The 27,830-nt window shown below is 43.0% G+C and overlaps 1 protein-coding gene across 2 annotated transcripts in view; it reads right to left on the bottom strand.

Moving 5' to 3' along the window:
- The window catches only part of LOC122561890, a 255,316-nt gene that overhangs the window by 40,930 nt on the left and 186,556 nt on the right, over window positions 1-27,830 (bottom strand). For both annotated transcript variants that reach the window (XM_043714223.1, XM_043714224.1), the window contains exons 12-15: window positions 22,344-22,433; window positions 21,697-21,787; window positions 18,861-18,953; window positions 11,126-11,154 (exon numbers count right to left, since the gene is read on the bottom strand). In XM_043714223.1, coding sequence (XP_043570158.1) covers window positions 11,126-11,154; window positions 18,861-18,953; window positions 21,697-21,787; window positions 22,344-22,433 — 303 coding nt within the window. The remainder of the gene's footprint in view (window positions 1-11,125; window positions 11,155-18,860; window positions 18,954-21,696; window positions 21,788-22,343; window positions 22,434-27,830) is intronic.

The following is a 27,830-nucleotide window of genomic DNA, read 5'->3' as shown; positions in this document are numbered from 1 at the left end:
GGTAGATAGGATAGTGAAGAAGGAGTTTGGTATGCTTTCCTTTATTGGTCAGAGTATTGAGTACAGGAGTTGGGAGGTCATGTTGCGGCTGTACAGGACATTGGTTAGGCCACTGTTGAAATATTGTGAAACTTGAAAGGGTTCAGAAAAGATTTAGAAGGATGTTACCAGGGTTGGAGGATCTGAGCTATAGGGAGAGGCTGAATAGGCTGGGACTGTTTTCCCTGGAGCGTCGGAGGCTGAGGGGTGACCTTATAGAGGTTTACAAAATTATAAGGGGCATGGATAGGATAAATAGACAAAATCTTTTCCCTGGGGTCGGGGAGTCCTGAACTAGAGGGCATAGGTTTAGGGTGAGCGGGGAAAGATATAAAAGAGACCTAAGGGGCAACTTTTTCACGCAGAGCGTGGTACGTCGACGAAATGAGCTGGCAGAGGATGTGGTGGAGGCTGATACAATTGCAACATTTACGAGGCATTTGGATGGGTATATGAATAGGAAGGGTTTGGAGGGATATTGGCCAGATGCTGGCAGGTGGGACTAGATTGGGTTGGGATATCTGGTCGGCCTGAACGGGTTAGGCCAAAGTGTCTGTTTCCATGCTGTACATCTCTATGACTCTATACACCAGCTCCTCAGCCATGCATTCATCTGCTCTACCCTCCTATTCCTGCCCTCATTAGCTCGCAGCACTGGGAGTAATCCAGATATTACTATTTCTGAGGACTTCCTTTTTAAATTCCTGCCGAGCTCTCTGTAATCTCCCTTCAGTATCTCAACCTTTCCCTTTCCTATGTCGTTGGTTCCAATGTTACATAGAAAATAGAAGACTGACTGCAAGATGGACAGAGCACTGTACTTGCAGAGATTATTTGAACAAGATGTTAAAACAAGACCCATCTCCATGCAGATGGATGCAAGATATCCATTGTACTGATTGGATAGTTAAAAAGTTGCAGCATGCAGCTATGCAGAGGAACCTGGGTGTCCTTGTGCGTGAATCACAGAAGGTTGGTCTGCAGGTACAACAGGTAATTAGAAAGGCAAATGGAATGTTGTCCTTCATTGCTAAAGGGATTGAGTTTAAAAACAGGGAGGTTATGTTGCAGCTGCATAGGGTGCTGGTGAGGCCACAGCTGGATCACTGAGTGCAGTTATGGTCTCCTTACTTGAGAAAGAATATACTGGTACTGGAGTGGGTGCAGAAGAGGTTCACAAGGTTGATTCTGGAGTTGAGGGAGTTGTCTTATGAGGAAAGACTGAGTAGATTAGGATTATATTCACCGGAATTCAAAAGAATGAGGGGTGATCTTATAGGAACATGTAAAATTCTAAAGGAAATAGATAAAATAGAAGTAGAGAGGATGTTTCCAATGATAGGTGAAACTAGGACAAGAGGACATAGGCTCAAGACTAGAGGGAGCAGATTTAGGATTGAATTGAGAAGAAACTTCTTCACTCAGACGGTTGTAAATCTATGGAACCCCTTGTCCAGTGAAGTCATTGACGCTACTTCAGTAAACGTTTTTAAAACTAAGATAGATTTTTTTGAATAATAAAAGAATTAAGGGATATGGAAAGTGCAACTAAGTCCACGGAAAGATCAGCCATGATCTTATTGAATGGCAGAGCAGGCTCGAAAAGCCGGACGGCCTATTCCTGCTCCCAGTTCTTATGTACTACTTAGGAGAAGAGTAGCAGAGCTATTCCTTGCATCCCATTTGCAGATGACACTAAAGTCAGTAGAGTTGTGGTTAGTGCGGAAGGATGTTGCAGGTTACAGAGGGACATAGATAAGCTGCAGCCCTGGGCTGAAAGGTGGCAAATGGAGTTTAATGCGGAAAAGTATGAAGTGATTCACTTTGGAAGGAAGTGACAGGAATGCAGAGTACTGGGCTAATGGTAAGATTCTTGGTAGTATGGATGAGCAGAGAGATCTCGGTGTCCATGTGCAGAGATCCCTGAAAGTTGCCAACCAGGTTGATAGGGTTGTTAAGAAGGCGTATAATGTGTTAGATTTTATTGGTAGAGGCATTGAGTTTCAGAGCCATGAGGTCATGCTGTAGCTGTACAAAATTCTGGTGCGGCCTCACTTGGAGTATTGCGTACAGTTCTGGGCATCGCATTATAAGAAGGATGTGAAAGCATTGGGACGGGTGCAGAGGAGATTTACCAGGATGTTACCTGGTATGGTGGGAAGTTCTTATGAGGAAAGGCTGAGAGAATGTGAGGCTGTTTTCATTAGAGAGAAGGTTAAGAGGTGACTTCATAGAGACATACAAGATGGTCAGAGGATTAGATAGGGTGGACAGTGACAGAGTTTTCCTCAGATGGTAATGGCTAGCATAAGGGGACATAGCGTTAAAATGAGGGGTAATAGATATAGGACAGTTCAGAGGTAGTTTCTTTACTCAGGGAATAGTAAGGATGTGGAATGCCCTGCCTGCAACAGTAGTAGACCCACCAATTTTAAGGGCATTTAAATGGCCGTAGAATAAATATATGGATGATAATGGAATAATGTAGATTAGATGGGCTTCAGATTGGTTTCACAGGTCGGTGCAACACGGAGGGCCTAAAGGCCTGTACTGCGCAGTAATGTTCTATGTTCTATGTTGTATCTCAACCAATATTATCCTTCAAACAACGTTACAAAAAATACAAAAAAGCCATTATCACTTTGAGTTAAGCAAGGAAAGCAAGCATAGATCTTGATTAATCTTGTGTAAATGTTTTGAAGAAATATTAGAGAAAGTTTATGAAGGGAATGCAATGGAAATTGTCTGTAAGAATTTTAAAAAATGCTTGATAAAGTCCAACACAAAAGTTGATGCACATGGAGTAGGAAAGTCAGAGTCCAGCTGGATAAAAAAACTGGCTTGAGAACGAAAACAGTCAGTTGTGGTTATTGAGTCATAGAAATGTACAGCATGGAAACAGGCCCGACAGCCCAACTTGTCCATGCCGAACAGATATCCTAACCTAATCTAGTCCTATTTGCCAGCACTCGGCCTATATCTCTCCAAAACCTTTCCATTTGTATACCTATCCAGAAGCCTTTTAAATGTCATAATTGTAACAGCCTCCACCACTTCCTCTGGCACCTCATTCCATACATGTTTGATGGTTGTTTTTATGGACTGCAGAATGGTATACAATGGTGTTACCCAAGGGTCAGTGCTAGGATAGCTGTTTTTTCACTATATACAAGTCACTTTGATCTTGGAATATAGTGTGGTATCTCAAAATTTGCTGAATTTGGATGCATGATAAGCATAGAAGATGATATAGATGGAACATACAAAGACAAAGAACAAAGAAAGTTGCAGCCACAGAAACAGACCCTTTCGCCCTCCAGGCCTGCGCCAATCCAGATCCTCTATCTAAACTTAGCGCCTATTTCCTAAGGATCTGTATCCCTCTGCTCCTTCTCCATTCTGTCTAAGTACATCTTAAATGATGCTACTGTGCTCACCTCTACCATCTCTGCTGGCAACACGTTCCAGGCACCCACTACTCTCTGCGTAAAGAACTTTCCACGCATCTCTCCCTTAAACCTTTCTCCTCTCACCTTGAACTTGTGACCCCAATAATTGAGTCCCCCACTCAATAGCTTCTTGCTATTCACCCTGTCTATGATTTTGTAGACCTCAATCAGGTCTCCCTTCAACCTGTCTTTCTAATGAAAATAATCAAGTCAACCTCTCTTCATAGCTAGTCCCCTCCATACCAGGCAACATCCTCTTGAATCTTCTCTGCACCCTTTCCAAAGCATCCACATTCTTTTGATAATATGGCAACCAGAACTGTACACAGTATTCCAAATGTGGCCAAACCAAAGTCCTGTACAACTGTAACATGACCTGCCAACTCTTGTACTCAATACTCCATCCAATGAAGGAAAGCATGCCGTATGCCTTCCTGACCACTCTATCAACCTGTATTGCCACCTTCAGGGTACAGTGAACCTGAACACCCAGATGTCTCTACATCAATTTTCCCCAGGGCTTTTCCATTTACCTTATAGTTTGCTCTTGAATTGGATCTCCCAAAATGCATCACCTCGCATTTGCCCGGGTTGAACTCTATCGGCCATTTCTCTGCCCAACTCTCCAATCTATCTATATTCTGCTACATTCACCCTTCACTGTCTGCTACTCCACCAGTCTTAGTGTTATTTGCACACTTGCTAATCAGACCACCTATACCTTCCTCCAGATCATTTACATGATCACAAACAACAGTGATCCCAGCACAGATGCCTGTGGGCACCCCTGGTCACAGGTCTCCATATTGAGAAACTCCCTTCCATTACTACTCTCTGTCTCCTGTTGCCCAGCCAGTTCTCTATCCATCTACCTAGTACACCCTGGACCCCATATGACTTCACTTTCTCCATCAGCCTACCATGGGGAACCTTATCAAACGCCTTACTGATGTCCATGTATATGACATCGACAGCCCTTCCCTTGTCAATCAACTTTGTCACTTCCTCAAAACATTCTATTACATTGGTAAGACATGACTTCCCCTGCACAAACCATGTTGCCAATCACTGATAAATCAATTTTCTTCCAAATGGGAATAAGTCCTATCCCTCAGTATCTTCTCCAACAGCTTCCCTGCCATTGCCTCAAACAGGTCACATACAGGCTAACCGAATGAGTAGATAAATGGCACATAGAATTTAATATAATTTAGTATACATCATCCAATGTGAAGTGATTTATTTTAGTCGAAGGAATAGGGAGAGGCATCATATACTTCATGGCACAATTCCAAAGTGTGTGGAAATAAAAAGACTGAGGGGTGCAAAAGCATCTATCTTTGAAGGTGACAAGACATTTTGTGAAAGTGGTTCTGAAAACATATGGCATTGGGCATCATAGAGGCATTGAATATAAAAATAGAGAAATTATGCTGAACTTTTGTAAAGCTTTAGTCAGATGCCAATTAGAGCATTATGACATGTAAGTCCTTGAAAGGTGCAGAGGAGATTTGCCAGATTGGTTCTTGGATTTTAGCAACAAAGTTAGGTTGGTGAAGATAGACTTATTCCTCCTGGATCAGGATACAACTTCAAAGCTGTTTTGTGGCATTTTACTGTATGTAAATTCCAGATACTTCCTTTAGTATCATCTATTTCCTGGATATTACTTTACTCAATTAGTCTCCTTTGGAAGTTCCAAACAGAGAGACAGCTTTAACATGGATCCTTATAGAACATAGAACAATACAGCGCAGAACAGGCCCTTCTCCCCTCGATGTTGCGCCAACCTGTGAACTATTCTCAGCTCATCCCCCTACACTATCCCAAAATCATCCATGTGCTTACATAAGGATTGTTTAAATCTCCCTAATGTGGCTGAGTTGACTACATTAGCAGGTAGGGCATTCCACGCCCTTATCACTCTCTGCGTAAAGAACTTGTCTCTGACATCTGTCTTAAATCTATCACCCCTCAATTTGTAGTTATGCCCTCTTGTACAAGCTGATGTCATCATCCTAGGAAAAAGACTTTCACTGTCTACCCTATCTAATCCTCTGATCATCTTGTATGTCTCTATCAAATCCCCTCTTAGCCTTCTTCTTTCCAATGAGAACAGACCCAAGTCTCTCAGCCTTTCCTCATAAGAATTCCCTCCAGACCTGGTAAATCTCCTCTGCACCTTTTCCAATGCATCCACATCCTTCACAAAATATGGCAAACAGAACTGTACACAATATTCCGAGTGTGGCCGCACCAGCGTTTTGTATAGTTGCAGCATGATATTGTGGCTCTACAACTCAATCCCTCTACCAATGAAACCTAACACACCGTATGCCTTCTTAACAGCACTATCCACCTGGGTGGCAACTTTCAGGGATCTATGTACATGGACTCCAAGATTCCTCTGCACATCCACTCTACCAAGAATCTTTCCATTAACTCAGTACTCTGCCTTCCTGTTATTCTTCTCAAAGTGCATCACCTCATATTTAGCTGCACTTCCATATCCGCCACAGATTCACCTGTACCTTCACACATATCATCTATTGCATCCTTTGGCCCCAAAGGAAACTTCCATATCCGCCACAGATTCACCTGTACCTTCACACATATCATCTATTGCATCCTTTGGCCCCAAAGGAAACTTCCATATCCGCCACAGATTCACCTGTACCTTCACACATATCATCTATTGCATCCTTTGGCCCCAAAGGAAACTTCCATATCCGCCACAGATTCACCTGTACCTTCACACATATCATCTATTGCATCCTTTGGCCCCAAAGGAAACTTCCATATCCGCCACAGATTCACCTGTACCTTCACACATATCATCTATTGCATCCTTTGGCCCCAAAGGAAACTTCCATATCCGCCACAGATTCACCTGTACCTTCACACATATCATCTATTGCATCCTTTGGCCCCAAAGGAAACTTCCATATCCGCCACAGATTCACCTGTACCTTCACACATATCATCTATTGCATCCTTTGGCCCCAAAGGAAACTTCCATATCCGCCACAGATTCACCTGTACCTTCACACATATCATCTATTGCATCCTTTGGCCCCAAAGGAAACTTCCATATCCGCCACAGATTCACCTGTACCTTCACACATATCATCTATTGCATCCTTTGGCCCCAAAGGAAACTTCCATATCCGCCACAGATTCACCTGTACCTTCACACATATCATCTATTGCATCCTTTGGCCCCAAAGGAAACTTCCATATCCGCCACAGATTCACCTGTACCTTCACACATATCATCTATTGCATCCTTTGGCCCCAAAGGAAACTTCCATATCCGCCACAGATTCACCTGTACCTTCACACATATCATCTATTGCATCCTTTGGCCCCAAAGGAAACTTCCATATCCGCCACAGATTCACCTGTACCTTCACACATATCATCTATTGCATCCTTTGGCCCCAAAGGAAACTTCCATATCCGCCACAGATTCACCTGTACCTTCACACATATCATCTATTGCATCCTTTGGCCCCAAAGGAAACTTCCATATCCGCCACAGATTCACCTGTACCTTCACACATATCATCTATTGCATCCTTTGGCCCCAAAGGAAACTTCCATATCCGCCACAGATTCACCTGTACCTTCACACATATCATCTATTGCATCCTTTGGCCCCAAAGGAAACTTCCATATCCGCCACAGATTCACCTGTACCTTCACACATATCATCTATTGCATCCTTTGGCCCCAAAGGAAACTTCCATATCCGCCACAGATTCACCTGTACCTTCACACATATCATCTATTGCATCCTTTGGCCCCAAAGGAAACTTCCATATCCGCCACAGATTCACCTGTACCTTCACACATATCATCTATTGCATCCTTTGGCCCCAAAGGAAACTTCCATATCCGCCACAGATTCACCTGTACCTTCACACATATCATCTATTGCATCCTTTGGCCCCAAAGGAAACTTCCATATCCGCCACAGATTCACCTGTACCTTCACACATATCATCTATTGCATCCTTTGGCCCCAAAGGAAACTTCCATATCCGCCACAGATTCACCTGTACCTTCACACATATCATCTATTGCATCCTTTGGCCCCAAAGGAAACTTCCATATCCGCCACAGATTCACCTGTACCTTCACACATATCATCTATTGCATCCTTTGGCCCCAAAGGAAACTTCCATATCCGCCACAGATTCACCTGTACCTTCACACATATCATCTATTGCATCCTTTGGCCCCAAAGGAAACTTCCATATCCGCCACAGATTCACCTGTACCTTCACACATATCATCTATTGCATCCTTTGGCCCCAAAGGAAACTTCCATATCCGCCACAGATTCACCTGTACCTCCACACATATCATCTATTGCATCCTTTGCACCCGATGTGGCCTCCTCTATATGGGGGAGACAGGCCGCCTCTGGGACACCCAGATCAACCAACCCAACCACCCCGTGGCTCAACACTTCAACTCCCCCTCCACCAAGGACATGCAGGTCCTTGGACTCCTCCATCGCCAGACCATAGCAACACGACGGCTGGAGGAAGAGAGCCTAATCTTCCACCTAGGAACCCTCCAACCACAAGGGATGAACTCAGATTTCTCCAGTTTCCTCATTTCCCCTCCCCCCCACCTTGTCTCAGTCCCAACCCTCGAACTCAGCACCACCTTCCTAAACTGCAATCTTCTTCCTGACCTCTCCGCTCCCACCCCTAATCCGGCTGCTGCACTTTTCCAGCAACACATTTTCAGCTCCAGTTCTCTGCATAGTAGGGTAACTTGGATAGTGGAACAGCCTTCTCTGTAACAAGGTTAGCTTGCAATGTACTGCATGAGGAGTGAAGTTAAACTATTCTTTACTGGTTTGCAAACTATTTGAGACCATTTTTGGTGATTTCTGCTAGTTTCACTTACCACAGGAATTTGCCTAATACGATCTTTATCAGTTGCACCTGGAACTGAAGTCTGTCAGTTCTGAGTTCTGCCAGTTTTTGCTACATGAACTTTAATGGTCAGGCCTACTGCCTGAGTGTCTCTGTTCTGATCTCTGGCTATTTTGTGTACTGCTTTTAGCTGAACTGTGGTTTCTTCAGTTCTTGCTTTAGTGTTGGAACATGACTGTTGCTGCTGCACACCACTGTTTAGTTTTCATATCAGTGCTGAGAGCCTCTGGGTGCAAACTCCTTTGCTTAAAGGAAACGTTTTACAGCTACTACAATGTTGAAAGCATATTCAGAGCTGGGTATGGAGCATGTATTTGCAACCAGAACCTTTAATTGAACCACTAGAATAGATGTAATCTTACATCACTGATTGTATATGTTAAGTATTTGTGTATGCATTTACGCCATACACACCAGAAAACACTTATTGTTATAGATGCAAATGAATTGAAACATGCCAGATGATTTAGATCTATAATCTAAAACTGGAAAACATCTCAATTTTCAAAGTTACCTGAAGCAATATTTAAACTCATCTGACCTTATTTATTTAACAATTAATAGATCTTGTGGTTTTAGAGCGGTATAACTCTATAACTGTGCATCAAATAAAACAAGCATGTATTATAATGTACTATCAACACATCTTTATACTACAGTAACTGACAGTTAAATTATATTTAGTAAAACTAACTCCTGCTGCTGGCTGGAAAAGCATTTGGAGCATTTGTGAATAAACATTTGGCCTCATTCTGCAGCTAATGGTACTATGTGACTGATTAAAATTTGGAACATTGCATAACATGATTGACATCAACTTCACTGCACCAAATAAGTTGGAAAAAAAGCAAACCATAATTTGCCAGCAACAATTCACTCCAGTTCCCAATCTCAAATGGGATCTCAGTCACAATAAGAATGCTGTCCTGACTAGACCCAATACCTTAACAGTCTGTGCTCCTATGTAAACTGGAAATTTTACTGGGTAGGTAATTGGGATTATTAATCACACGGTTATTGCTTTGACTCGCACAGTGGAGATTATATTTCTTCTTGAATATTTCATTCAAATTACTTTTTTATGGATTTCTTTTTCAAAAATGGCTTTGGACTAAATATTACTTTCACATTGGAATTTGAGAAACTCATTGACTGAAATTTTTTGATAACTTATTAACTTTTTAACTGAATTGGGAAGTCAATGGCCTAGTGCCATTATTGTTGGACTATTCATCCAGAAACACAGTTAATGTTCTGAGGACCTGGTTTCAAATCTTGCCAATTGGGGATGATGGAAATTGAATTCACTGCAATTAAGGGCCTACTGATGACCATGAAACCGTTGCCAATTGTCAGAAGAAACCATTTAATTCACTAAATTGGTTGACTCTTAACTGCCCTCTGGCCAATTAAGGATGGTCAATAAATGCTGGCTGAGCCAGAGATACTCACATTCTGTGAATGATTTTTAAAAATCTGAATTATTTGAAGTATGTTTTATAGAAGGAATTGTTGATAAATCATTGGTAGAATATCCAAGCACTTAAACTGTGGAACAACTGCACAGACATAAAAGTGAATAATTTGAATGCTATTGTTAGTATGCATCAAGCCAATGTTTTTATTTTAATGTAAATACTGACAGAGAGACTGAAACTGAGCTTGGGCAGTTTGATGATACTATGTCTTTAAAAGATGTATTTTATCCTTTTTTTTAGAAGAGAGGCTTTAAGACAGAGGTGGCTCAGTGGTTAGCACTGCTGCCTCACAGCACCAGGGACCTGGGTTTGATTCCACCCTGGGGCATGGAGTTTGCACATTCTCCTAATTTCTGCGTGGATTTCCTCCCGATGCTCTGGTTTCCTCCCACAGTCCAAAGATATGCAGGTTAGGTAGATTGGCCCTGCAGGGATATGCAGACTAGGTGGATTAGCCATGGGAAATGCAGGGTTACAGGAGTGGGGTGGTCCTAGATGGGGTACTCTTTGGAGTGTCAGCGTGGACTCGAATGGCCTCTTTGAGGTAACAAGCAGTCATTGCAGATCCACAAGAGTAAACAGTTTGTGAGGCACTGGGTTTCATTTTTAAAAGGTGGAACAATAGAAAGAGCCTGAAGGGCTGTGATCAAGCTTCCACAGAACCAGGATATTAAGTTTTTTTTTTCAATTTTTCAGGATCAGTTGATGCTGGGGTCTTGAAGATGTGGAAGCTGTTTATTCCTCTCTCAGTTACAGCTAAAAGCTGTGGGCTCTCTTCCTCCTGTTGGAGTTGCACGTGAAACTATCTGTTTTTGTGAATTTGTCTTTGTCAAGGGTGTGTTTATGTGATGTTACTACATTGGAACAGTTAATTAATAATAGTTGCTAAGTCTGTTATTTAGTTAAGCACTTGGATAGAGATACAGCTAAGCCAATTATTTTCTTTTCTTTCTCTTTTGTTGTATTTTAACTATTGTATATGAATAAAGTGTTTTAACTTCAAATCTGGTAGTTTGACCAGTTGAATTGTATCCGGATTGCATCACCTTACCTTTAAAACAAAAAAATGTTAGGGTCTAGACTACCTTCTTAATATATTTTGAGGGAGTTTGGTCTGCTCCATAACAGCACGATGTACTTGTGTTGTGGCATATATAAACACAATTATTCAATAAGAAGTTCCAAGTTCAGCTGTTGATCCACATACCTTCTCAGAGAGTACACATCAAGGAAGTGCTAAAACAAAAACATACTATCTTCAGAAGCTGGAATGGGGAAATTATGCAAGTAAAAACAGTCTGTATCACTGAAAGCACAGAGACTGCTACCCAAATCTAAACCAATGAATGCATATAAAGTACTTCCCTGATAGTAAAAATAGTTAATGTTGTGTTTTTTTTTAATCTTAAGATATATACAGCAGCAACTTTTAAAGTGTTTGTTGTAATGTAGAAAATGTGAAGAACAAGCTCCCATAGCAATTCAATCATGACCAAATTTTCTTTTTGTTCAGGGAATGTGAGAAATTAGAGATGTGTATATTACAAAGGTGTTACAGTAATCATGAGTAACTTTAATGTACACAGGCCTGAGAATTTGGAAAAATTTAGAATTCAGCAAAGGAGAATCAAGTGATTAATTAAGAGGGGAAAAGTAAAATATGAGACTAAACTTGCAAGGCAGATAAAAGTGACCAATAAAAGCCTGTATATATTTATACAAAGAAAAAAAACACTAGTATAGACAAGTCTGAAACAGGAGAATTGGTATTGGAGAATAAGGAAATATCAAAGAAATTAAACAACGTGGTGCCACTGCTGAAGAAGGGTGATAAGGACAAGCCAGGAAACTATAGACTGGTGAGCCTGACCTCGGTGGTGGGCAAGTTGTTGGAGGGAAACCTGAGGGACAGGATACACATGTATTTGGAAAGTCAAGGACTGATTCGGGATAGTCAACATGGCTTTGAGCATGGGAAATAATGTCTCACAAATTTGATTGAGTTTTTTGAGGAAGTAACAAAGAGGATTGATGAGGGCAGAACGGTAGATGTGATCTATATGGACTTCAATAAGGCTTTGACAAGGTTCCCCATGGGAGACTGATTAGCAAGGTTAGATCTGATGGAATACAGGGAGAACTATACATTTGGATACAGAACTGGTTCAAAGGTAGAAGACAGAGGGTGGTGGTGAAGGGTTGTTTTTCAGCGTTTGGTATGCTTTCCTTTATTGGTCAGAGGATTGAGTACAGGAGTTGGGAGGTCATGTTGCGGCTGTACAGGATATTGACTAGAGCACTGTTGGAATATTGCGTGCAATTCTGGTCTCCTTCCTATCAGAAAGATGTTGTGAAACTGGAAAGGGTTCAGAAGAGATTTACAAGGATGTTGCCAGGGTTGGAGGATTTGAGCTATAGGCAGGTGTTGAACAGGCTGGGGGTATATTCCCTGGAGCGTCGGATGCTGAGGGATGACCTTATAGAGGTTTACAAAACTATGAGGGGCATGGATAGGGTAAATAGGCAAAATCTTTACCCTGGGGTGGGGAAGTCCAGAACTAGAGGGCATAGGTTTAGGGTGAGAAGGGAAAGGTATAAAAGAGACCTACAGGTGACTTTTTCACACAGAGGGTGGTACATGTATGGAATGAGCTGCCAGAGGAAGTGGTGGAGGCTGGTACAATTGCAACATTTAAGAGGCATTTGGATGGGTATATGAATAGGAAGGGTTTGGAGGGATATGGGCCGTGTGCTGGCAGGTGGGACTAGATTGGGTTGGGATATCAGGTAGGCATGGACGGGTTGGACCGAATGGTCTGTTTCCATGCTGTACATCTCTATGACTCTATGAGAAGACACAACTACCAAGGGTCTCATAAGAAGGAGGAATTGAAGGAAATTAGAGTTAGGGGAAAAAAGTACAGGAGAAATTATAATGATCAAAAGCTGATAAATCCCAGGTCTGATAATCTACATGTCAGGACACCAAAGGAGATGACCATGGAAATAATGAATGGATTAGTTATCATTTTTCAAAACTCTATAGGTTCTGGAAAATCCCAGAAGACTGGAGGGTGGGAAATGCAACCTCACTAGATGGAATGCTGAAAATATGGACTTCTACACCAATTATCACATTAGTAACAGAGCAAATGCTAGAGTCTTTTAAAGAGAATGTGATAACAGGGCACTTGGAAACTATCAATAGGATTACACAGAGTCAAGAAAGGATTTATGAAAATAACATAAGGTAATAAGGTATAGGAGCAGAATTAGGCCACTTGGCCCATCAAGTCTACTTCTCCATTCAATCACAGCTGATATGTTTCTCAACTCCATTCTCCTGCCTTCTCTCTGTCACCCTTGATTGCTTTACCAATCAAAAGGCATGTAAGAAAAGCATTATAATAACCACATTCGGAATACTGCGTACAGTTCTGATCACCACACTATCAGAAGGTTTTAGATGCTTTGGAGAGGGTACAGAAAAGGCTTACCAGGATGTTGTCTGGAATGGGGGACTTTAGCTATGAAGAAAGGTCAGATAGACTGAGTTTGTTTCCACTGTGGTTGGCATTTCACATCAAACAAGTAAAGTTCAATGTAGCTAAGGAGTTAAGGTAAAAATTCAAGGTGCAGAGTATGATATCTTGACAGAAAGGGCAAGGAAGAAAAGATTATTAAGATTATGCAGGTGCACTGGGTTACCTAGACTGAGGGGCTGAGCCTGCAAATCACTCCATGAAGTGAGGAGGTGAGGAAGATGATTGATTAGAGGAAAACAGTTGATGTTGTCTACATGAACTTCAGTAAAGCCTTTGACAAAGTCCCGCATGGCAGACTGGTACAAAAGGTGAAATTACATGGTATCACGGGTGAGCTGTCAAAATGGATACTGAACTGGCTTAGTCATAGGAAACAGAGGGTAGTGGTAGAAGATACTTTTAGGAATGGAGGGCTGTTCATGGTCTACATAAACGTTTTGGAGGAAAACATGACTGGTCTGATTAGTAAGTTTGCAGACAATACAAAGAATGGTGGACTTGCGGATAATGTGGAGAATTGTCAAAGGATACAGCAGGATATACATCAGTTGCAGGCATGGACAGAAAAATGGCAGATGAAGTTTAATCTAGATAAATGTGAGGGTGATGCATTTTGGAAGGTCAAGTACAGGTGGAAATCATACAGTGAATGGCAGAACCTTTAGGAGTATTGATATGCAGATGAAACTGGGTGTGCAGATCCACAGATCATTGAAGTTGGTAGCGCAGGTAGCTAAGATAGTAAAAAAGGCCAATGACATGCTTGCCTTCGTTGGAAGGGGCACTGAATATAAGGATAGACAAGTTATGCTGCAGCTTTATAGAACTTTAGTTAGACTATACTTGTAATACTGTGTACAGTTCTGGTCAACACACTACCAAAAAGATGTGGCTGCTTTAGAGAGGGTACAGAGAAGGTTTACCAGGGTGTTGCCTATGAAAAAAGGTTGGATAGACTGGAACGCAGGAGATTGAGGGGTGACATAATAGAAGTTTATAAGATTGTAAATGGCATGGATAGAGTGGAAAGTATGAGGCTTTTTCCCAGGATGGAGGGGCCAATTACAAGGTGACACAGGTTCAAGGTGCGGGGGGGGGGAGTTTAAAACAGACGTGCAAGGCAAGGTTTTCATGCAAAGGGTGATGAGTGCCTGGAATGTGTTGCCAGAGGAGATAGTGGATGCAGACACAATAGCAACATTCAAGAGACACTTGGATGAATACACGAATAGGAAGGGAATAGAAGTCTATGGATTCTGTAAGTGGAGACAATTTTAGTATGGAAGGGCAAGATGTGTTGGAGGGCTGAAGGACCTGTTCCTGTGCTGTACTGTTCTTTGTTAATCTTTGCTGAGCCCTCCCCGCTTTAAATTTTTCCATAATTTTCCAAACAACTGAATGCTCCCCTCCCACCCCATCAACTATTTAATGTAAAGCCCTATCCACACTCCTAGTCATGTGATTCAACAGGATTCTGGTGTTAGAAATGATTCAGGTTGAGCCCATCCCATCAGATCAGCTCCTTTCTTCCCAACTACAATGTCCTGTGAATTCAATGTTTTACCCACACCAGTCTATGAGCCGTGGAGTTACCTTGTTGACTGTGTGCCAATTTGCTTGTATTATCTGATAGTAATCTGGAAATTATTGCCTATTTGGCTCTGCTTTTTAATTTTGCCCCCAGCTGCTCCGATTCCCTCATTAGGAATTCTCTCCTTTTTCTACCTGCCTTGTTGATCCTACGTGGAACATGACAACTGGATCTTTCCCCTCCTACTCCAAGTTCCTCTGCAGCCTAGATGAGAAATCCTGAACCTGAGCACTAGGCACGCAACAGAAAATACTTTAGGATTCTCAATCCTGGCCACAGAGAACAGTGTTTATTTCCCTGACTATATGATCCCTGATTACAACGAGATTTCGCTTTTCTCCCTCCCCTTGAATGGCTCTCAGTAGCATGCTGTTATGACCAATTTCTTCATCCTCTCAAAGCTCCCATGTCATCCATATAGGGAGCAAAAATCTCAAACCTTTGAGACAAGATCAATGGCTGAGGCTCTTTCAGCTCAACCTCCTGGATCCCTCTACCTACTTTGCTCAGAGTCACACCTTTCTATTCTTGATCTCTGACAGAATTTGACACAGTTAATCGAAGGGATGTGATTGCCACCTGAAATACAGCATCCAGATAACTCTTCCCCCTCCCTGATATGTGGCAGTGTTCGAAGCTCAAATTCCAGATCATCAACACTGAGCCGAAGTTCTTCAAGCAACCAACACTTGTTACAGATGTCGTCACTTTGAACCATAATGGGGTCCCACCAGTTCCCACATCATGGAATACTGGTATATTAAATATGGCAGTATTTATATTTACTTGTTTAACAAATAGCTGGGTTGCAAACACTGATCTTGTATCCCTCTCGTCACCTCCGAAAAATAACATTTATTCCTACTCTCTGTTTCGTCTTTGCTACCAAATCTTCAATCCATACCAGAATATTCCCTAATCCCATGGTTTAAATTTTACATACCAACCACCTAAGAAAATTCTATCAAAAGCTTTCCAAAAATCCAAACACACCACTTTCATTAATTCTTCTTTAATTTTCTACTAGTTTCAACCTTAAAATAACTGCAGTGGGTTTGTCAAATGTAGTTCCCTTTTCCATTAAAGATCAAATTAAGAACTAAATAATGAAAATAGAGCTACCAGGACAAATGATGTATTGCATTTCATGATGTGGGAACTTGTGTGACAACATCTGTTTGAGATGAATGTGGAGGTGGGGTGGGGGAGCTGAGAGATAAATAGGAAGGTGGGTGTGAGACTGGGAATGGTGGCTGGGAAGGTGGATGCAGGTAGGGGGCAATTATGATAGATCAGTGGGGAGGGTGGAGTGGAAAGGTGGGAAGGAAGATGGACGGGTGGGACAGATCAAGACTGTGGTGCCGAGTTAGAGGGTTGGATCTGGGATGAAGTGGGGGGAGGGGAGATTTGGAAACTGGTGAAGTCGATATTGATGCCGTATGGTTGAAGGATACCAAGGCTGAAGATGAGGCGTTCTTCCTCCAGTCATTGGGTAACATGGATTTGACAGTAGAGGCGACCCAGGACTTGCGTGTCCTTGGTGGAGCGGGTGAGGAAGTTGAAGTGGTCAGCCACAGGGCGGTGGGGTTGTTGGGTGCATGTGTCTCAGAGATGTTCCCTAAAATGCTCCACGAGTTGATGTTCTGTCACCCCGATGTAGAGAAGACCACATCGAGAGCAAAAGACACAGTAGATGAAATGGGTGCATGTGCAGGAGAATCTTTGCCAGATGTGAAAAGATCCTTTGGGGCCTTGTACATAAGTGAGGGGGGGAGGTGTGAGCACAGGTTTTACACCTCTTGCGGTGTCAAGGGAAGGTGCCCAGTTTGGAGGGTGGGATGATGGGGGGGTGTGCACCTAACGAGGGAATCATGGAGGGAATGTCTCTGCGGAATGCAGATGGGGTGGGGAGGTAAATATATCTGTGGTGGTGAGGTCTGATTGTAGGTGGTGAAAATGGCGGAGGATAATGCATTGTATCCAGATAATAATGGGGTGGAAGATGACCAAGGGGGTTCTAACCTGTTGCGATTGGAGGAGTGGGATTCAAGAATGGAGGCATGGGAAGTGGAGGAGATGGGCTTAGAGGGCATTGTTGATCATATGAGAGGGGAAATTGTCGTACTAGAAATAGGAGGCCATTTAGGATTCCTGGAGTGCAATTGCCCCTCCTGGGAGCAGATATGGCAGAGGCGGAGGAATTGGGAGTAAGGAATCGTGTTTTTATAGGAGGGGGTGTGGGAGGAGGTGTCATCCAGATAGCTGTGGGAGTTGTGGGTTTGAAACAGATGTCCATGTTGAGTTCGACGCCAGAGATGGAGAAGGAGAGGTCCAGGAAGGGGAGGGAGATGTCCAAGTTAACTTAAGGTCAGGGTGGAAGGTGTTAGTGAAGTTGATGAACTGTTGCACCTCTTCGTGGAAGCACGAAGTGGCAACGATACAGCCAATAATGTAATGGAGGAAGAGGTTGGGGATGGTATTGAAGTCACTGCAGGTGACTTTATCAGTACCACATCGTGCTCCCACGAGGAGGTGGAACAGTCCACCTGAACCAACTCAGACACTTCCCTTCCCTGGACCCTTCAGTCTCCCCTTCTGCAAAAATGCAATGCTTTACTCCTAATTCCCCACCCTCTGTCCTGTCTGCTCCCAAGAGGAGTACTTCCACTCCAGTATTTCCTATTTCCAGGACTGCAATTTCCTCTCACACGTAAGCAACAATGCCTTCAAGCACATCTCCTCCACTTCCCGTACCTCTGCCCTTGAACCTCACCCCTCCAACCGCAACAAAGATAGAACCCCTTTGGTCCTCACTTTCCACCTCTCTAATTATCAGATACAATGCATTATTCTCTGCTATTTCCACCACCTACAATCAGGCCCCACCACCACAGATATATTTCCCGCCCCACCCAATCTGTGTTCTGCAGAGACCATTCTCTCCATGACTCCCTTGTTAGGTCCATGTCCCCCATCAACCCACCCTCCTCACCCGGCACCTTCCTTTGCCGCCGCAAGAGGTGTAAAGCCTGTGCCCACACTTCCCCGCTCATCTCCGTACAAGGCCCCAAAGGATCTTTTCACATCCGGCAGAGATTCTCCTACATATCCACCCTCCTCATCTACTGTGTCCATTGCTCTCGAAGGCGTTCCTTCTACATGCGGGTGACAGAACTTCAACTCGCGGAGCGTTTCAGGGAACAGCTCTAGGATACATGCACACAATCCCACTGCCCTGTGGCCAACCACTTCAACTCTCCCTCCCACTTCCCCAAGGATATGCAAGTCCTGGGCCTCCTCCGTCATCAAATCTAACCCGACGACTTGAGTAAGAACGCCTCATCTTCTACCTTGGGACTCTTTAACCACACGGCATTAATGTCGCCTTCATTAGTTTCAAAATCTCCCCTCCCCCCAACGCATCCAACCCTCCAACTTGGCACTGCCCTCTTGATCTGTCCTACCTGTCCATCTTCCTTCCCACCTTTCTGCTCCACCCTCCCCACCAACCTATCACAACCACCACCCACCTGCATCCACCTCCAAGCTACCTCCTGCCCAGCCCCATTCCCACTTTCCTATTCATTTCTCAGCTCCTTACCTCCGTCCCACCACACTCCTGATGAAACATCGACACTCCTGACCTGCGTGCTTTTCAAGCGCCACACTTTTCGACTTTTTTTATGGTACCAATGTAAATATTTCCCGCAAATCATAACCTATTCCTAAAGTATTTAATATCTCCTATGAATAGAGATTGTAGGCGATTGATCTTAAAGCTCTGTTGCTTTCCAACTTTTCAATACCTGATTTTGTTGCATCAGTTGTCTCAATTCAACCTGTAATAGTTTGACTTGTTCTTCTGCCTTCCTTTGCATTTCATATCGAAGATGTTGCTCCTATATGAATGTAAAAAGAACTTAAAATAAAATTTGTAAATTTAATTCAATTGCTCAGAAACTTGGATATTTTTCATATTACATCATAAGGTATTTTGAAATGAATGTCTCAATTGCTCTAGTTTAATAGTATGTACGTTAAGTATGTACAAGAAAATTTTCTGATTCATATGTGAATGTACCTATTAGGGAAGGTGCAAAACTTGACCTACTCTTGGGAAATAAGGCAGGTCAGGTGACTGAGGAGTTAGTGGGAGAGCACTTTTGGGCCAGCGACCATAATTCTATAGTTTTAAAATAGTGATGGAAAAGGATAGACATGATTTAAAAGTTGAAGTTCTAAATTGGAGGAAGGCTAATTTTGATGGTATTAGGCAAAAATTTTCAAAAGCTGATTGGGGGCAGATGTTTGCAGGTAAAGGGACGGTTGGAAAATGGGAAGCGTTCAGGAATGAGTTAATGAGGGTTCAGAGACAGTATTAGGGTGAAAGAAAAGGCTGGTAGGTGTAGGGAATGCTGGATGAGGAATTGGTTAAGAAAAAGAAGGAAGCATAAGTCAGATATAGACAAAAGAGATCGAGTGAATCCTCAGAAGAGTATATAGGCAATAGGTGTATAGTTAAGGGGATATCAGGAGGGCAAAAAGGGGACATGAGATAGCTTTGGCAAAAAGGGTTAAGGAGAACCCAAAGGGTTTTTAACGAATACATTAAGGACAAAGGGGTAACTAAGGAGAGAATAGGATCCCTCCAAGATCAGCAAGGCAGCCTATGTGTGGAGTCGCAGGAGATGGAGGAGATATTAAATGAGTATTTTGCATCAGTATTTATTGTGGAGAAGGACATGGAAGATATAGAATGTAGGGAAATAGATGGTGACATCTTGAAAAGTGTCCATATCACAGAGGAGAAGGTGCTGGATTTCTTGAAATGCATAAAAGTGGATAAATCCCCAGGACCTGATCAGGTGTACCCCAGAACTTTGTGGGAAGTTAGGCAAGTGATTGTTAGGCCCTCGCTGAGATATTTGTATCATCAATAGTCACAGGAGAGGTGCCAGAAAATTGAAGATTGGCTAACGTTGTGCCACTATTTAAGAAAAGTGATAAGGAAAAGCGAGGGAACTATAGAATGGTGAGTCTGACATTGATGGTGGGCAAGTTGTTGGAGGGAATCCTGAGGGACAGGATGTGCATGTATTTGAAAAGGCAAGGACTGATTGGGGAATAGTCAGCATGGCTTTGTGTATGGAAAGTCAAGTCTCACAAACTTGATTGAGTTTTTTGAAGAAATAACAAAGTGGATTGATGAGGAGGGAGCAGTAGATGTTACCTGTATGGATTTCAGTAAGGAGTTCGACAAGTTTTCTCATGGGACACTAGTCAGCAAGGTTAGATCACATGGAATACAAGGAGAACGAGCCGTTTGGATACACAACTGGCTTGAAGGTAGAAGACAGAGGGTGGTGGTAGAGGGTTGCTTTTCAGATTGGAGGCCTGTGACCAGTGGTGTATCACAAGGAACAGTGCTGGGTCCACTATTTTTTTGTCATTTATATAAATTATTTGGATGTGAACATAGAAGGTACAGTTAGTAAATTTGCAGATGACACCAAAATTAGAGGTGTAGTGGTCAGCGAAAAAGGCTATCTCAGAGTATAATGGGATCTTGATCAGATGGGCTAATGGGCTTAGGAGTGACAGATGGAATTTAATTTAGATAAATGCGAAGTGCTGCATTTTGGAAAAGCAAATCAGAGCAGGACTTATACACTTAATGGTAAGGTCCCACGGAGTGTTGCTGAACAGAGACACCTTGGAGTGCAGGTTCACAGTTTCATGAAAGTAGAGTCGCAGGTAGGTAGGATAGTGAAGAAGGCATTCCATTTACTGCTTTCCTTTACTGGTCAGAGGACTGAGCATAAGAGTTGGGAGGTCATGTTGCGGCTGTACAGGACATTGGTTAGGTCATTTTTGGAATACTGAGTGCAATTCTGGTCTCCTTCTTCTTGGAAGGATGTTGCGATACTTGAAAGGGTTCAGAAAAGATTTACAAGGATGTTGCCAGGGTTGGAGGATTTGAGTTATAGGGAGAGTCTAAGTAGGCTCGGGCTGTTTTCCCTGAATCGTTGGAGGCTGAGGGGTGACATTATAGGGATTTATAAAATCCTGGGGGGCAAATAGGATAAATAGACAAGGTCTTTTCACTGGGGTGGGGGAGTCCAGAACTAGAGGGCATAGGTTTAGGGTGAGAGGGGAAAGATATAAAAGGGACAATTTTTTCACGCAGAGGGTGGTGCCTGTATGGAATGAGCTGCCAGAGGAAGTGGTGGAGGCTGGTACAATTACAGCATTTAAAAGGCATCTGGATGGGTATATGAATCAGAAGGGTTTAAAGGGTTACGGGCCAAGTGCTGGCAAATGGGACTAGGTTAGGTTAAGATATCTGGTCGGCATTGAAGGAGTGGACCAAAGGGTCTGTTTCCATGCTGTACATCTCTATGGTTCTATTGGCTGGATTATTTGGACCTCCGCTGTTAGAATTAGTTTGTCTGAATAAATGAGACAGAAAAGGAAGATATGACCCTGCATTCATGAAATTATATGTGTTGTGTAAATCAATAGCAAGAATGACATCTGAATAATGAGAGAAAGTACAAATCTGTGTGAGAACACTTACATAAACGAAACCATCCATAGCATTTTCCAAGAGTTTTTATAATTAATCTTACTTTCTGAAAGTACCTGCTGAAGCTTTTCTTCAAATGAATGTTTTTGATCCAAATTCATTCTCTTGGTCTCCTCCAGCAGCCTTTGGAGCTGTGCTTCTTCCCTCCTGCATTATAAACCAGTTTGATTGCTTATTTATAAGGTTGCTCTACTGACAATTGGCAGTTTTAAAAACTTTTGCTAAATATAACATAATTGATGATGTCCACCATCTAGATCCCAGACTTTAAGCTTTTGTCTTTCTTCACAATATCAGTCTATGATGTCAACTAGGCAAGCTTGCACTTCCAAAATCAGCTAGCATCCAAGAAGCAGGAGAATTGACGTTTCAAGCATAAGCTCTTCATCCTGGTGCTCGAAACGTCAATTCTCCTGCTCCTTGGATGCTGCTGTACTGGCTGCGCTTTTCCAGCAGCATACTCTTTGACTCTGATCTCCAGCATCTGTAGTCCTCACTTTCTCCCACTTCCAAAATCATGTCTGGGTAACAGAGATAAAATTTCAGGGCTGGTGTCTGTTAAACCCACACAAGAACTATTCCTACTATTGCAGATGTTTATTGTTTCACACTATCTATTACTACCCTTGGGCTAACTGCTGACATCCAAGGTAACCTTGGAGTGAAGCAGAAGATATAGCACACACCTTGTTCTTCATATTACCTTAGTTCTTCATTTTCCTTTAGTTTAATCAGCTTTTCCTCCTGTTTGACTTTCTCTATCTGCTTGATGCGTTTAGCCTCTTGTTCCAACCTATAAATTACATACGCAGTTTAATGAAAGTGTACTTTTTTTTCTGTCATTAGACTTTGACTGAAAACTATATACTATGACTGTAACTGACATATTTACAAACTCATATGCTGAGCTAAAGCAATACAAATATGAAGGGGGGGCATTAAAATTGGGCTTTATTCATTTGATCGAGACAGAAATATGGCAGGAATGTTTAAAATGATGAAAGATGGGATAAGAAAGATATCAAACTGATATGAATTATTCAGAACAAAACGCCAAACATATACAATTAAACATGAGAGATTTGGCCCAATAGCATCTGTATTTTCAGCACTTCGGATACAGTTTTGGGTGCAAAATGAAGTCTGCATTTTGTGTTGTCATGGCTCACTGGAGTAATGAACTGGAAATCAAGCCCTGGAATTGTCACAAAAGTTCAAATTTTTGAAACAAATATGCAAAATTCCCAAGTACCTGACTTTCACCAAGGTTGATAGATAACACAGACCAGTTTTCCCTGTTTGTTACAGGTAATCAGCTTAAACTAAATTAAGTAAACATTATGAATTAAAACTCTAAACTGGTGGTGTATGCTGACATCCACAACTCTGCATGTACTAATCTGGAAATATGCATATGCAAAATTGCATATGTAACATGTCATCAAATAAAATTTTGATGATATCACACTCAAAGGTTGCACCATGGAAATGCAGGAAAGAAAAGGGTGAGAACATTGAAGGGGGAGTGAGGACATTAGAAGAGAGAGGGAGTGAAGACACAGGTGGGAGGGAGAGGAAGGGAAGGATGGAGGTGGAGTGAGCATATAGGGGAGAAGTCAGGGCAAGAGAGTTGTTTTAAATTCACTCGTGTGAAGTGGACATTGCAGGCTGGTCAGTTTTTTTTAAATTGCCCATCCCTAGTCGCTCTTGAGAAGTTGGTGGTGAGCTATCTTTATGAACTGCTGCAATCAAAGAGCTGTTGGTCGATCTACAATGTCCTTAGGGAGGGAATTCCAGGATTTTGACCCACCAACTGTGAAGGAATGAAGATATATTTCCAAGTCAGGATGGTGAGTGGCTTGGAGGGGAATTTGTGAAGGATGGTGTTCTTGTTCTTCTAGATTGAAGTGGTCATCGGTTTGGAAAGTGCTGTCTAAGGATCCTTGGTAAATTTCTGCAGTTGCTTCTTAGAGACAGTGCACTATGCTGCTACTGAGCATTTGTGGTGGAGGGAGTAGATACTTGTGGATGTGGTGCCAATCAAGCAGACTGCTTTGTCCTGGGTGATGTCAAGCTTCTCGGGTGTTGTTGGAGCTGCACCCATCTAGGCAAGTGGGAAGTATTCCACCACACTCCTTATTGTGCCTTGTAGATGGTGAACTGGCTTTGGGGAGCCAGAAAGTGAGTTACTTGGCACAGCATTCCCAGCCTGGACCTGCTCTTGTAGCCACTGTGTCTCTGTGACCAGTTGAGTTTCTGGTCAATGGTAACCACCAGGATATTGATAGTTATGGATTCAGTGACGGTAACACCACTGAATGTCAAGGAGCAGTGGTTAGATTGTCTCTTATAGGTGTTGATCATCGTCTGGCACTTGTGTGGCACAAGTATTATTTGCCACTTGTCAGCCTAAGCCTGGATATTGTCCAGATTTTGTTGTATTTGACCATGGACTGCATCAGTATCTGAGAAATCACGAATGGCATTGAATATTGTGTAATCATTGTCAAACATCCCCACTCCTGACCTTCTGATGGAGGGAAGGTCATTGATGAAGCAATGAAAGTTGTTCGGCCTGAACCATGACCCTGAGTAACACCTGTCAAAATGTCCTGGAGATGAGATGACTGACCTCCAACAACCATAACCGTCTTCCTACATGCCAGGTATGACTCAAGCCAGTGGAAAGTTTGCCCCCTGATATTCATAGATTCCAGTTTTGCTCAGACTCCAGATGCTGCACTCAGTCGAATGCAGCCTTAATGTCACTCTCACCTCACCTATGGAATTCAGCTTTTCTGTCCGTATTTGGACAAAGCCTGTAATGAGATCAGGAACTGATTAGCCCTGGCGGAATGCAAAGTGTGGATCACTGAGCAGGTTATTACTGAGCAGGTGCTGCTTGATAGCACTGTTGGTGACAACTTCCATCACTTTACTGATGATCGAGAGGAAACCAATGGGACAGTAATTAATTGGGATGTATTTGTCTGACTGTTGTGTTCAGGATATGCCTGGGCAATATTCCACATTGTAGAGTTGATAGATACCAGTGTGGTAATTATTTTGGAACAGCTTGACCATGGGAGCAGCAAGTTCTGGAGTACACGTCTTCTGTACTATTGCTGGAATGTTGTCAGGGCCAATACCTTTTGCAGTATCTAGTGCTTCCAGCTGTTTCTTGATATTACATGGAGTGAATCAAATTGGCTGAAGACTGATATCTGTAATAGACAATAGGTGCAGGAGTAGGCCATTCTGCCCTGCAAGCCAGCACCACCATTCATTATGATCATGGCTGATCTTCCTCAATCAGTATCCTGTTCCTGCCTTATCCCCATAACCCTTGATTCTAGAATCCTTAAGAGCTCTAACCAACTCTTTCTTCAAAATATCCAGAGACTTGGCCTCCACAGCCTTCTGGGGCAGAGCATTCCACACACCCACCACTCTCTGGGTGAAGAAGTTTCTCCTCAACTCTGTTCTAAGTGGCCTACCCCTTATTTTTAAACTGTATCCTCTGGTTTGGGACTCACCCTTCAGCGGAAACATGCTTCCTGCCTCCAGAGTGTCCAATCCATTAATAACCTTATACGTCTCAATCCGATCCCCTCTCAGCCTTCTAAACCCAAGCGTATACAAGCCCAGTCGCTCCAATCTTTCAGCGTAAGATAGTCCCGCCATTCTGGAAATTGACCTCTTGAACCTACGCTGCACTCCCTCAATAGCCAGAATGTCTTTCCTCAAATTTGGAGACCAAAACTGCACACAATATTACAGGTGCGGTCTCACCAGGGCCCTGTACAGCTGCAGAAGGACCTCTTTGCTTCTATACTCAATTCCTCTCATAATGAAGGCCAGCTTTCTTCGCTGCCTGCTGTACCTGCATGCTTGCTTTCATTGACTGATGTACAAGAACACCTAGATCTCGTTGTACTGCCCCTTTACCTAACTTGACTCCATGTAGGTAGTAATCTGCCTTCCTGTTCTTGACACCAAAGTGGATAACCACACATTTATCCACATTAAACTGCATCTGCCATGCATCTGTCCACTCACCTAGCCTGTCCAGGTCACCCTGTATTCTCCTAACAGCCTCCTCACATTTCACCCTGCTACCCAGCTTTGTGTCATCAGCAAATTTGCTAATATTATTTTTAATACCTTCATCTATATCATTAATGTACACTGTAAAAAGCTGCGGTCCCAGCACTGATCCCTGCGGCACACCACTGGTCACCGCCTGCCATTCCGAAAGGGAGCCGTTTATCACTACTCTTTGTTCCCTGTCAGCCAACCAATTTTCAATCCATGTCAGTATTTTGCCCCTAATACCATGCACCCTAATTTTGCTCACTAACCTCTTATGTGGGACTTTATCAAAGGCTTTCTGAAAGTCAAGGTATACTACATCCACGGGATCTCCCTTGTCCATCTTCAGAGTTACATCCTCAAAAAATTCCAGAAGATTAGTCAAGCATGACATCCCCTTCATAAATCCATGCTGACTCTGACCTAGCCTGCTACTGCTATCCAGATGTATCATAATTTCGTCCTTTATAATTGACTACAGCATTTTTCCCACCACTGAGGTCAGACTAACTGGTCTATAATTCTCTGTTTTCTCTCTCCCTCCTTTCTTAAAACGTTGGACAACATTAGCCACCCTCCAATCCGCAGGAACTGATCCTGAATTTATAGAACGTTGGAAAATGATCACCAATGCATCCACGATTTCTAGAGCCACCTCCTTCAGTACCCTGGGATGTAGACCATCAGGTCCCAGGGACTTATCAACCTTCAGACCTAACAGTCCCTCCAACACCATTTCCTGCTTAATATAAATTCCCTTCAGTTCAGGTCCTTCAGCCACTATTACCTCTGGGAGATTGCTCGTGTCTTCTCCAATGAATACAGGTCTGAAATACCAATTCAACTCTTCTGCCATTTCTTTGTTCTCTGTAATAAATTCACCCGTTTCTGTCTTCAAGGGCCCAATTTTAGTCTTAACCATTTTCTTCTTTTCATTTACCTAAAAAAGCCTTCACTATCCTCCTTTATAGTTTTGGCCAGTTTACCTTCGTACCTTATTTTTTCTTTGCGTATTTCCTTTTTAGTTATCCTCTGTTGTTCTTTAAAAGCTTCCCAGTCCTCCGATTTCTCACTCATCTTTGCTATGTTATACTTTTTCCCTTTTGTCTTTATATGGTCCTTAACTTCCCTCATCAGCCATGGCCACCCCTGCCTCCCCTTAGGATCTTTCTTCCTTTTTGGAATAAACTGATCCTGCACCTTCTGCATTATACACAGAAATACCTGCCATTGTTGGTCCACTGCCATCCCTGCTTGGGTATTGCACCATTGACCTGTGGCCAGGTCCTCCCTCATAGCTCCATAGTTCCCCTTATTCAACTGAAATATTGTCACTTCCGATTCTACCCTCTCCCTTTCAAACTGCAGATTAGCTCCTCCAAGACTGTGTTAGGGAACTGGAGCTGGAGTTGGATGAACTTAGGATCATTCGGGAGGCAGAGGGGGTCATAGATCGGAGCTTTAGGGAAGTAGTAACTCCAAAGATTGCAGACAGCTGGGTGACAGTGAAAGGGACTGGGAGGAAGCAGCCAGTGCAGGGACCCCCTGCGGCCGTTCCCCTCAAGAACAAGTATACCGTTTTGGATACTTGTGGGGGGGACGATTTACCACGGGTAAGCAATGGGGTTCAGGCCTCTGGCACGGAGCCTGTCCCCGTTGCTCAGAAGGGAAGGGTGGAGAAGAGCAGAGCAATAGTTATTGGGGACTCGATAGTTCGAGGTACAGATAGGCGGTTTTGTGGAGGCGAGAGAGACTCACTTTTGATATGTTGCCTCCCAGGTGCAAGGGTACATGACATCTCTGATCGTGTTTTCCGGGTCCTTAAGGGGGAGGGGGAGCAGCCCGAAGCCGTGGTCCACATTGGCACCAATGACATAGGTAGGAGGAGCGCTGAGGATGTTAGGCAGGCTTTCAGGGAGCTAGGTTGGAAGCACAGAGTTTGGACAAACTGAGTTGTTGTCTCTGGTTTGTTACCCGTGCCACGTGATAGAGAGTCGAGGAATAGGGAGAGAGAACAGTTAAATGCGTGGCTACAGGGATGGTGCAGAAGGGAGGGATTCCGGTTTTTGGATAACTGGGGTTCTTTCTGGGGAAGATG

This window comes from Chiloscyllium plagiosum, chromosome 23, assembly GCF_004010195.1.
Source record: "Chiloscyllium plagiosum isolate BGI_BamShark_2017 chromosome 23, ASM401019v2, whole genome shotgun sequence".
Classification (NCBI taxonomy): domain Eukaryota; kingdom Metazoa; phylum Chordata; class Chondrichthyes; order Orectolobiformes; family Hemiscylliidae; genus Chiloscyllium; species Chiloscyllium plagiosum.
Note: the sequence above shows the minus strand (reverse complement) of the source record. Positions and strands in the feature narration are given on the sequence as shown.